At 36.1% G+C, this 12,850-nt stretch overlaps 2 protein-coding genes across 5 annotated transcripts in view; both read right to left on the bottom strand.

Moving 5' to 3' along the window:
- LOC112052518 (uncharacterized) overlaps nucleotides 1-6,869 on the bottom strand; it is a 7,133-nt gene extending 264 nt beyond the window's left edge. Inside the window, exons 1-6 of the mRNA XM_052890053.1 lie at nucleotides 6,848-6,869; nucleotides 4,876-4,974; nucleotides 3,832-4,032; nucleotides 2,845-2,920; nucleotides 1,956-2,030; nucleotides 1-364 (exon numbers count right to left, since the gene is read on the bottom strand). The exon at nucleotides 1-364 is cut by the window's left edge and continues 264 nt beyond it. Coding sequence (XP_052746013.1) covers nucleotides 316-364; nucleotides 1,956-2,030; nucleotides 2,845-2,920; nucleotides 3,832-4,032; nucleotides 4,876-4,974; nucleotides 6,848-6,869 — 522 coding nt within the window. The 3' untranslated portion in view covers nucleotides 1-315. The remainder of the gene's footprint in view (nucleotides 365-1,955; nucleotides 2,031-2,844; nucleotides 2,921-3,831; nucleotides 4,033-4,875; nucleotides 4,975-6,847) is intronic.
- Nucleotides 1-12,850, bottom strand: part of LOC112052522 (uncharacterized) — a 149,237-nt gene that overhangs the window by 127,003 nt on the left and 9,384 nt on the right. For 2 of the 4 annotated variants that reach the window (XM_052890099.1, XM_052890100.1), the window contains exon 9: nucleotides 8,974-9,100. In XM_052890099.1, the coding sequence (XP_052746059.1) occupies nucleotides 8,990-9,100 (111 nt within the window). In that variant the 3' untranslated portion in view covers nucleotides 8,974-8,989. Of the gene's footprint in view, nucleotides 1-8,166; nucleotides 9,101-12,850 lie in introns of those variants that run through there. The other 2 variants (XM_024091635.2, XM_024091636.2) reach the window with 1 other exon arrangement.

Genomic DNA, 12,850 nt, shown 5'->3' with positions numbered 1-12,850 from the left:
GCTTGGTGTTTTTTTTTCTACATTAATCATACATATGACATTCAAACATACCTTTTTTTATATGCTGTTTTATGCAAATACAATAATATGAACAGGAAATGGCAACCTAAACAGGGTGGCTAAATATAAAATATTAAAAATAAATTAAAATAACTATAATTGCCTGTAAAAGGACATATTATTTCAATTTCAAAAAACGTCCCAAAAAAATAAATAAACACAGAGTTGCTAGATTTTATTTGTGGTGCAAAATCTTCATTGATGAGAACTTAGCAAAATCTAGGCAATGTTTAGAGTCGCCCAGTCCGCATCTTCCTAACCAAATAATGGATTCCTTTGGTGAGGCTTCAGTATTTGTGTTGGTCTGAAAAAACACATAAAAAGGTAAAGTGTGTAGGTAAAAATGCCATTCTATCTCATTTTAAAGTCGGTCCATGATAACCTCCCATAGGTATGGTATGATAAAGTGGTCTCACAGACCACCTACTAAAGTAATCCGTGGGTCTAGACCAGGGTTTCTCAAACTTTCGGCTCCACCAACCCCTGTTAAAATTTCCAAGTGACAGCGAACCCCTCACTAACTAATGGGACGCCCAAAGAAAAAAAATAATTTGACTGTTGAAGAAAATAAGGTTTTTCTATACTAATATTATAAAGAGGAAAACTTTGTTTGTATGTTTGTTTGTTTGTAATGAATAGACTCAAAAACTACTAAACCGATTTTAAAAATTCTTTCACCATTCGAAAGCTACATTATCCACAAGTAACATAGGCTAAATTTTGTTTTGGAAAAAAATAGGCTCCCGTAAGATATTTGTTGTTTTCGGACACAAGGTGGAAAAAATTAACTAGAAAAACTTTTCTAGTTAATTTTTTTTATTAAAAAACATTTTTATTAAAAATTTAATATATATTACTAAAATATATTTGTGTACGCTGCCTAAACTATTAAAGATAGAAGCATAAAATGTTCTAATTAATTGTAGATCTTATTAATATCTACAAAAAAGTCCGCGACACACTATACCTATCTATGTCGGGTGCGGCACAACAACCATTTTTTTATTTAAAAATTTAGATTTTTTTTGGACTACAAAAAAGGTAACACTTATGTGTTACCTTACCTTAGTACCAAAATAAATGTATTTGTAATATTAATGTGATGGGTGTGATTGTTTCTTGTCGCAAATGTATTCAATGTTAGGAGTAATTTTAGACAATTTTAACCTTCATTCTGTATCGGTAACAGTTATCAAGCCACCATTAGGTACGTAAATCTTGTCGCGAACCCCACTTTGAGAAACCCTGGCTTATTTTTATACTACAATAATTATTATAAAACTCCTTTGAATTCTTCTATTCTTCGAGGGAGAGAGAGAAGTCTAGTTTTAAATTTAGTCCTTATATCGGAAGTCGTTCCCGCCAACCGATTGGTACCCCTCTCTAACTCCCCACTCTCTACGAAAATAAGTCGCGCCACCGGACGTCATATCCGTCTCAGACTACTATTTCCTACAATACCTTACCTGCCGGTATGAGGGGTAGGGTAGGGTAGGGAAGAAGTGTGCCAAATCAAAGCGAAGCTTGATCGGGTTCGCTAGTAAATAACAATAATGAGCTTTGCCTCGCTCACGAGATTACCGCCATGTGGAATGTTGAGTCAACTATTATTGTTCCGATAGTTGTTTCAGTCAATGGTCTTATAGCGGAAAGCTTTGACCAACACCTTAAAAAGCTTAACTGTTGGATCAAGAGTCGGATACAAAAGGCAGTGATTCTTGAGACGGCGCGTATTGTGAGGAGGTTCCTCACAAATGTCAAATGTGTTTTAATAATTGTATTTTATACTTATCTTGTAAAAAATTTTAAAAATTAAAAAAAAGAAGAAATAAATAAATAAAAGTAAAATGTTTGTACAAAAAATGAGCTTTGTAAGTTCGAAATTCAAGTCCTACCTGTAATCTCCCGCTAGCCAGCCGTAATGACCCATAGAAGATGTCACCTCTGTGAATCTTGCGAATTGGATATATCTATAAAATATAAAAAATAAAATAGGTAGGTTAATCGATTTGATTTCAATACTGAATGAATTTAAATGAAACATGGCACGATTTGAAACCTTAAGGAAGGTGATAGGATACTTTTTGTCGCGAAAGTTATATCAGATGGGGTGAAACAGGGGTTGAAAGCTTGTATTTAAAAGTCCTTAATTGTTCAAGTTATATTTGTAAAAATTGGTATAACCAAAAAAATACTAAGTATAATGTCATTCAAGATTTTTCAAAACTTCTAATCCTAAAGGGTTAAAAAGGGGTTTAAGGTTTTTTTTAGTATAAATCGATCATGTATTGAATTATATTTTTGTAAAATTAGTGGGCTATTCATTATATTATTTAAAATGTGCGAAAATCCAAATAGCGGTGAAATAGGGTTTAAGTAGATACATAGTTTTTCAAACGAACGAAGTGAAAGTCGCGGGCGTCTGCTAGTAGTGAATAAATGCAATAAATGGTGTAGGTTTGAATCTGGTCCGGGGCATGCTCCTCCAACTTTCAGTTATATGAATTTTAAGAAATTAAATATCACGTGTCTCAAACGATGAACGAAAACATCGTATGGAAACCTGCATACCAAAGAATTTTCTTAATTCTCTGCGTGATGGACTATTAGTCTAACCATCATACCGAGAGGAGACTCGTGGTCAACAGTGAGCCGACTATGGATTGTTAATGATGATGATGATAGTCATGGTTATGTTCTGCGGCGCACCGCCACCGACACTACGTTACCGATGGTATCTAAAATCTTATTCTGCGTTGTTATCTCACGATGTTTGTACAGTACCTATTAGCTGCACACAACGACCAACTCAACTTGGAACTTTTTACAAGCTCGGTTTCTCCTGGCGGAGGCATGAATTCTGAAAAAAATACATAAACTATTTATTTATGAATACCTAGTAGGTACTTAATGTTCGTAATCGACGACCTAGTGCTGTGGTTCAAAAGGGAGGTTTTTTTTTATTCTTTAGAAGTTGGCTCTTGGCTACAATGTCACCTGATGGTAAGTGACAGAAGGGTCTCTAGCTCACGTAGCGCCCGGATGCAATCATCGGGCGCCCTCCTCTAGTACCTATACATTACAGGGTGCTCGGGATTATTTCCCATAACTCTAAGGTTATATTCTTTAAAGTAAATTAAAAATGTCTAAGGAACATGTGTTCTAAAATGAATATTTTCGGAGTAAAAATATTTCTTTTGTAAATAGATCTTAAATTGTGTCCCATATTATAACCTAGCCAAACTTATTCATTGATAAATATCATGAAGTAGCTCATTGAAGTGAGGAGTGCCAGTTGCAATATCTCGTCGATATCGACAGTCTCACCACTACGATTTTAAAATGCAATATAGGATAGATAAAGGCGTGTGTTACATGGATAGTAGGAATTATTTGAATTACTTTGTTTGACTTGTCAACACCGGGAAACACTTCGCAACACTCTGTATAACCCGCGCGGCTAGTGGCGCTCAGGCGCCCCTGAGATCGCGGCGCCCGGGTACAACGCATCCCCTGCACTGTAGGTAAAGAGGCCTCTGTAAGTCAGCGTTTCCCAACCTTTTTCATCCACTGACCCCTAGGAAATCATGCACAATTTTCACGGACCGCTTTAATAAAATAAACAATGTCCCGTGACTCCACTAAATGTTTGATTTGTTTATTAAATTGTCCTGACAAATGTTGTTTTGACGCCTTTGTTCGACATTGGTTTTTCTTATTTTAGTAATCCACTTCTGAGTCTGCTAAAATTAGTATAAATACACATATTACCTTCCCAATGGCGACAGTAATAGAGATCACCGACGCAATGGTTGACAAACGTGAAGTATTTGAAATAGAGTCCGTGTCCACGATTCACGTTGACACACACCGGGCTGTAGACTGGTGGGCACGACAACGGACACGTATGAAGGTCGAACGCTGTCTCCACTTCGTATAGTGGGCTAAACATTTTAGTCGCACTGCGGAGTACTGAAGCAAGAAAAACTTCATTCATCTATACATCATATATTCACTTACCATCAGATGAGATTGTAGGGCTAACTTGTAAAGAAAAAAAATAACCCACATTTGGCTTACGGTTGAGAACGAGTCTCCTCTCAGACTGTAGAGAGGTTATGTTATTCCACCACGCTGGCCCAATGCGCAATAGGGATGATGACAGTTTTTTAAATTGTATACAAATTAAGAGTATGCTAATAGTAAAGCAATTTTGTAAAAGTAACAGGGTATCTGCGATCATTACTTTCGGAGCTACAGGGATTTAAAGGGTCAGATTTGCGGCGCTGCCGCGGGTCCCTGAAAAACGCTCCATACACAATGGCTCGAATAAGTGACGTTGACTCGCTGATCGTTAGATTTGTATGGGAGTTCAAACTAAATTGCTAATATCTTTGTTATTTGTGCGTTTATGTTTATAGTTTCTTTATTGAAAAATGTCACATTTAATGTAAAGAAGCTAAAACAGTATGAATTTTCATCTAATTACGATAAAAAAAATTATTAGATTTTGAAATTTTATTATCTTATTTATTTTGCAAATATCCAGACAATCTTTGCTTTTTATGTATAAATTAGTTAACATTGACCTTATTTACACGAATGTATCATAAAAATCAATATATTCAAACCTAGTCATCATCCCCATTTGCTGATCAAATAACAAAAGAGCTTTAGTGTTAAATAACCCAAAAGTATCAGATTTCTTGTATCAGGGCCCACTCAATATTCGCTCACGACCCACCACTGGGTCGCGACCCATACTTTGGGAACCCCTGCTCTAAATATTATTCGGTACTAGATACAATTAATAACCTTTTTTGGTGCTACCAACTTTGACAGTTTTTTGCGGAAGATAGTGCCTTCTCGACTTGAAATATTCGACACAGGTGCCTGATGATACAATGGAGTATTCTGGAAAAAATATTTTATGGTTTCTAAATTGAATAAACAATGTACTTAGGTATGACACTAACTTTTTGGGCTAACTAACACCACGCTGACCAAATGCGGATTTTTCTAAAATTGATTTGGCAAAAAGAACGGATTTCGATTTACTTATTTCTCGTTTTTATCGACGCATGTTACGCCGCACTACTCACTGAATATATGTAACTTTTGACGGCCTCCGTGGCGCAGTGGTATGCGCGGTGGATTTACAAGACGGAGGTCCTGGGTTCGATCCCCGGCAGGGCAGATTGAGATTTTCTTAATTTGTCCAGGTCTGGCTGGTGGGAGGCTTCGGCCGTGGCTAGTTACCACCCTACCGGCAAAGACGTACCGCCAAGCGATTTAGCGTTCCGGTACGATGCCGTGTAGAAACCGAAAGGGGTGTGGATTTTCATCCTCCTCCTAACAAGTTAGCCCGCTTCCATCTTAGACTGCATCATCACTTACCATCAGGTGAGATTGTAGTCAAGGGCTAACTTGTAAAGAATAAAAAAAAAAAAAAAAAAGTATATTTTTAGCATAAAATGCAAGCGCGCGTAAACGAAAAAAAAACGCGATATAAGCGTAATAACGATCTACCTATAGTACCAAAAATAATTTTGCTTTTTGAAATTTAAAAGTATACGCGAGCAATCCCAGCCTTTGCGCACTGCCCTTGCCAAGTGGCACGTCGATTCTTTTTCTACGATCGCTAACGCTTCGAAAACTAGAAAGATGTATGGGAATGACATTTGCTATCGACAGGTCACGTGATCAAGACCTGTCATTCTCATACATTTTTCTTGTTTTCGAAGCGTTAGCGATCGTAGAAAGAGAATTAACGTGCCACTTGACTAGGGGGGCTGGCCTTGTATATCTATACTTATAATAAATCTGTAGAGAGGTCAATTCTGTACATGAAATATATTTCCAAAATAACTATCAGGGGGTGATTAGTGATCGATACTGATGCCAAAAATGCAATCAGTAAAATTTTTGTCTGTCTGTCTGTCTGTCTGTATGTTCTTTATAGAAACAAAAACTACTGGACGGATTTTAACGAAACTTGGTACAATTATTCAACATACTCCTGGGCAGGTTATAGTATACTTTTCATTACGCTACGATCAATAGGAGCAGAGCAGTGAAGAGAAATGTTGAGAAAACGGGAGAAGTTACTCAATTTTAAAAGCTTCCGTCGCGTGTACAGCCTTAATGGTTAAAGCTAGATGGAAATCATGTATGACGGAAATGTTCTCCTTAAAATTATCTATAAAAATATAACAGCATATATGTCTATCTTTTATGGTTGACTCACAATAACAAGTGTAACTCCCGATAGCTTAGCAGTTCGGAGCTTTCTAATTATATTTGTTTACTCTTATGTTTATAACACTTACCACTCATCTCATCTCATCTTAATAAGAAAGTTAACATTATTACCTATTCAATAAAAAAAGAATCATAAAAATCGGTAAAGAAACACCAAAGTTATACATGAAATACGCTAAGCAATCGCGCGTGAATATTCATGCTTTAAGAACTTTAAGGATTATTTTTGTGTAATAGTTCCCGCGCTCGACGCGACTCGCGGTGGGAGCAATAAATAAAGAAGTGCAGCCTTAATGAGTAGGGTAGGGGTAGGGTAGGTTAGGGTAGGATAGGGTAGGGTAGGGGTAGGGTTGGGGTAAGGTAGGGGAAGGGTAGAGGTAGGTTAGGGTAGGGCAGGATAGGGGTAGTTGAAAGTTTACAACGACTTTCACGCGGACGAAGTCGCGGGCGTCCGCTAGTTTTCAATAAACTCGTTTTTCTCGTATTTGTCGTCGCATGCGATAACATAAAGAACCAAAAAGCTTACCCTTTTCAAAATCATCGCACATGTTGTACAAAAACAAATAGCACGCATTTTCAAAATCCAAATAATCACTTTTCCCGCCAAAAACTGTCTCAGTACAAATACGTGTATCGTTACTTTTGCATATACTGTCTCTGTTTGCGCAAACTTTTTTTACATATTCAAATTTTAAATGCAAATTTGATTTTTTTGTAACTGATTTTGACATATTTTTGCAATTAATAACTATTTTTAATGTTACTAAATAAATAATTATTATGAAATAATTGAATTTTAAATACATTATGTTTGTAGAAAGAAAATTGTTATCAATTTTCCCATAATTTCTGATTAAAATAATTATTATTTTCATTTGAAATACGACGTATGCAAGCATTTTATCGATTTCTTTACGATTTAACTACTTGTACTATTAAATCGTGATCGAATCAAAAATGAGGAGATCCGCAGAAGAACCAAAGTCACCGACATAGCTCAACGAGTTGCGAAACTGAAGTGGCAATGGGCGGAGCACATAGTTCGAAGAGCCGATGGACGTTGGGGTCCCAATGTGCTGGAATGGCGACCCCGCACTAGTAAGCGCAGTGTTGGCCGACCCCCCACCAGGTGGACTGACGATATCAAGCGAGTCGCAGACATTCGCTGGATGCAGGTGGCTCAGTATCGTGATGTTTGGAAGTGCCTACAAAAGGCCTATGTCCTGCAGTGGACTCCATCGGCTGATATGATGATGATGATGATGATGATGATGATGATGACGAGTCAGAGGAGAATTACAAAAATAACTGTAACTAAAATAAGACCCTAGAATGGCAGAGAATGACCTTGAGTGGAGTCACGCACTTGTGAACGATGTGTGTAGGGTTAAAGGATCCTTTGACTGTTAACAAACACTCCCCTTTTCCACTCAAGTCACTCTCCCTGAATATCCCAAGTAACCCATAAAGAATTAAACAACAAGAAATGTGGACGGCTCGAACGCCACGAATAGGTATACTGAAGCCGACAGCACGACAATATATCGTAAGTCGTTCCCGCCAACAGATCGCTACCCCTCTCTAACTCCCCACTCTTAACGGAAACAAGTAGCGCCACCTGACGTCATATCCGTCTCAGACTACTATTTCCTACAATGTTTTTTCCCACCTGACTGACTGATTGACTACAGTCTCACCTGATTGTAAGTGATGATGCAATCTGAGATGGAAGCGGGCTAACTTGTTAAGAGGATGAAAATCCACACTCCTTTCGGTTTCTACACAACATCGTACCGGAACGCTAAATCGCTTGGCGGTACGTCTTTGATAAATAAAACAAAGTAATAATAAATGATATTGCTTTATTAAAAAGTGTACAAACATTATACAAACTTTACATATATACATAATGATTATGTTAATTATTAGTAACTGGATGAGGCAGCTCTCACTTGTATACGGTACCTTATTACCTTCTTACGCAGGTAAAGTGTCGTTACAATTTTTGGTCTTAATTTTTTCCGTCTAGCCTAGAACTGCGTTCCAAAAAGAAAATGTCGGGACCTATTAAATAATGTAGAAGAAAATAATTCTATCTAATATCTAAGGTCCCGACTGTTTTCTAATTGCTTTCTACACTTCTAGACTGAGCTTGTTTTTTTCTTTTTAGTTTTTTTATACTTTATGCAGTCGGGTTTTCTTATTTGTTTAATTAATTTATTCATAGTCATCCGCTTCGCGTATTTTGTACTTATAGACAACTAATAAATAATGTTTTTTTAATTGTAGCTTTTTTAAACATGGCCGTGATATACCATTTTAGAATCCTCACAAAAAGCTCTTGAATTTGATAACCATATTGCAATATTAGAAAAAAAAAAAAAAAATTCACCTCGAGTCTATAGCGTCTCACAGTCATCTTGTTATTTTTTTTTTAGTTTCACCTATCTAAGAACACTTCGGTTATTGAGACAAATCTAACGATATCCTAATTACGTAAATCCGTTTAGTGGTTTAGAAGATATGAGGTAATAAAGAATATTACATACATACAAACATACATACAAGATACGCGCGAAAAACATAACCCTTCTTGCAGTCGGGTAAAAATAAAAACTATATGATATTATGGTAAAAATAATATGAACACACCAATTTTACATTCTTCCTATATCTTACTACTGGGCAGTAGTCTCATAGCCTCCCTGTAACCGGAGTCGCTCGCTCCGTGCACTGTGGAGAAGTATGTAGAGTCTGTGGCTTCACCCGCGAATAGTACCTTCAATAACAAAAAAAAAATTGGTTTTGTAGCTCTGAGTTCTGAGTGTTTTGAGCGTAAAAAATAACAACTCTCGATTGTTTTTTTTCGGCCTTAGCCAATCTCATGGTGAGATAAAATGAATAGAATAGATGCGTTAGTATAAAAAGCGAAAAAAAAACAGGGAACACGACGGTGTCGTAGTCACTCCAAATACAAAATTCAAAAAGTAATACATTCTCGAGTCAGTACGAAACGGACCGTCGCATCAGTAACTTTCAATATTATTCAAGAAAAATTGCGTCTTGCGTTTTTAAATATTTTAAGAACTGTTTGCAAAAACTAAAGAAATAAGAAGGAGTATTTTTCATTGGTAATTATTGATTATTATATTAATTTACGTAATTATTGTTAGTTAGAAATACGAATTATGAAAGAAGTTTGTAGCAAATGTCAAGGAGACGTGTGACGTTTTTTTTATGGGTTTCATCGTCTTCACTACGCTGTTGGTAAACACTCCTCCGTATGACCTTTACTCTGTGATCTTACTTTTCTATCTATTGATCGATTAGAAGGCGGTGCTATGCCAAATAGGCTCTTAAAGTTCATTTTGTTGTTTGGCACCGCTTTCAATCTTACGTCACCATCATCGTCATCATCATCACCATATCACCATCATCATATTCATCATTATCATCATCATCATCATCATCATCATCATCATCATCATCATCATCATCATCATCATCATCATCATCATCATCACCATATCACCATCATCATATTCATCATCATCATCATCATCATCATCATCATCATCATCATCATCATCATCATCATATCACCATCATCATATTCATCATCATCATCATCATCATCATCATCATCATCATCATCATCATCATCATCATCATCATCATCATCTACATCACAAACAAACAATCAAGTCTTCGTTCTTCTCTATAATATTAGTATAGATATATATAGTATAAAAAAAAAAAAAATTACTACAGCCAGCTGGAAGAAATTGTATTGGACTTATTAAATAAAGTTATGAAGATACCATGTGATCAAAGAGACATAGAGTCGGTGAAGAGATTGGGAAAAAAGAAGGGCAATGTTAGACCTGTCGTGGTAACGTTAACAACAATGGGCTTAAAATTAAAAATCTTGCGTAGCAAAAATGTATTAAAAGATACAACATTTTACCTGAAAGAGGACTATACACCTAAAATTCTACAAAAAAGGAAAGAGTTACAAGAAGAATTCCTATCTAGAAGAGAAAAGGGGGAAAATGTTGTGATAAAGTATGACAAAATCATAACATTAAACAGAAAGAGCCCCGGATTAAATAAAGCAAGAGCTCTACAAGAAAGCCCAAAACATAAACATAGAAATAATAAAAGAAAACCACCTGCCTCCCCAGATGCTCTACCAGAAACCAACCAACCTCTGTTAAACAATAATACTCGTAAAAAGAACAAAACCAGTATTGAATCATATATGACACCGAAACCAACTCTACCAATCACAACATCTTCATCGTCTCAAAATAATATTACAAATTCTATAGAACAGACACAAAGACCATAGCAACGAAAAGCCTCTCTCCAATCCGTAGAAAATTCTGTAATAAATACAAACAATATCTCTCCCAAGCCGGCTGGTCCCCGAGGGAGTAGTAGACCTCCACCCTCCATTCAACATCTATATTACATTGGTACATTTAATGTAAGATCTCTTGTAGGAATAGGCCGTCTAGAAGAACTAGAACATGCTCTACAAAATATCAAATGGGACATATTAGGACTATCAGAAGTTAAAAAAGAAGGTACACATATTATAGAGCATGACAACTACATATTGTTTTACACAGGAAAGAAAAGTGGGAAAAACGGCGTAGGATTTATGGTTAAAAAGAAGTTTAAAAATAATGTAATAGATTTTATGGCCATTTCTGATAGAGTCGCTAGATTGGATATAAACATAGATACTATCCCAACCAGTATAATTCAAGTCTATTCACCAACTGAAAAAGCGTCTGACGAAGAACTAGAGTGTCTCTACAATAACATTTCATTGGTCCTAGAAAACACTCTATCAAAAACGTATGTAATGGGAGACTTCAATGCAAAAATTGGTTATCCCGAACCAGACGACAATACAGTAATGGGTCCATGGGGATATGGAACCCGAAATAATAGAGGACTAAGACTTATTAATTTTTGTTTCGAAAATCAACTATACATAATGAATAGCCACTTTAAAAAGAAACCAACTCGAAAATGGACGTGGCAATCGCCTGATGGACGTGTATTGAATGAAATCGATTTCTTTATCACCAAAAAAGATGACACATCCTGCATCCAAAATATGGAAGTAATCAACACCTCGCACCCAACTGACCACAGATTGATCAGAGCTACTCTTGCCATTTCCAAAAAGACACCCAAACAGAGAAGAACTTTTGGAAGAAATCGGTCAGGATATCTGCCAATTGAATGCGAACACGTAAAAAATGCTTTTACAGAGTTATCAAAATCAACAGAAGCTACCAATGACATTCAAAAATCGTATACAAATCTTATATATACAATTCGTGAAAGCGTCAACACATTGCCAGCTAGGAAAAAAGAAGATCGAATCCATTTTTTTGTTACAGACAAAGTAAGGAAATTGATTTCCGAAAGAACTGAACTTAAAAGCAAAGTATTAAAAACAGACTCGGATAAGAAACGTTTAAAATATCTTTATAAAAAAATTAGGAAAGCTCTAAAAAAGAACAAAGAGAACTACAAGTTAAAGGTATTTGAAGAGGAATTGAATAAAAAGAGATCTGTAAAACGTGGAAATAGACGCTTAAACAATATTAAAGAGTGGATACCAACTCTAAAAAGCTCTTCAGGCACGACCACTACGAATAGAAACACTATTATTAGGGAAGCTACTAAGTTTTACCAAAATTTGTACAACACGCCAAATGAAATGGAAATCAACATAAAAGAAAATAATGTAGCAGAGATCCCTGTTTTTCTAGAGAGTGAAATCCGACGCGGTATTAACTCCTTGAAATGTATGAAAAGCCCAGGTGAAGACAACATAACGAATGATACTCTCAAAGCAATAGCCGGGCCATTAACTCCTATATTAACCGAATTATTCAACGATATTATGAAACAAGAAAAAATACCGGAACAATGGGAAACTTCTGTGATAACATTACTATATAAAAAGGGCAACCCCCAGGATATTAATAACTATCGTCCTATTAGTTTATTACAGGGGCTTTATAAACTATTTACAAACATAATACTCTATAGGCTGAAAGGAGAGTTCGAGATTCACCAACCCCGAGAACAGGCAGGCTTTCGAAGTAAGTACTCTACCTTGGATCATATTTTTACTCTACGCCAGATAATGGAAAAATATGTAGAGTATGGAAAACCAATTTACATAGCATTTATTGATTACTCCAAAGCATTTGATTCAATTTTTTACGAATCCTTATGGTGCGCTTTGAGAAGTCAAAATATTGCCGAAAAATATATAAATGTCCTCAAAGAAATATACACGAAGAGCAAAGCGATAGTGAAACTCGAAAAGAGAGGAAAAGCCTTCGAAGTAAAAAGGGGAGTAAGGCAAGGTGACCCAATCTCACCTAACCTTTTTACTGCTCTCCTGGAGTATATCTTTAGAAAGTTAAATTGGACGGGATTAGGAATTAATATAAATGGGGAATATTTAAGCAATCTTCGCTTCGCCGACGACATT

The sequence above is a fragment of the Bicyclus anynana genome, chromosome 27 (assembly GCF_947172395.1).
Source record: "Bicyclus anynana chromosome 27, ilBicAnyn1.1, whole genome shotgun sequence".
Lineage (NCBI taxonomy): Eukaryota > Metazoa > Arthropoda > Insecta > Lepidoptera > Nymphalidae > Bicyclus > Bicyclus anynana.
Note: the sequence above shows the minus strand (reverse complement) of the source record. Positions and strands in the feature narration are given on the sequence as shown.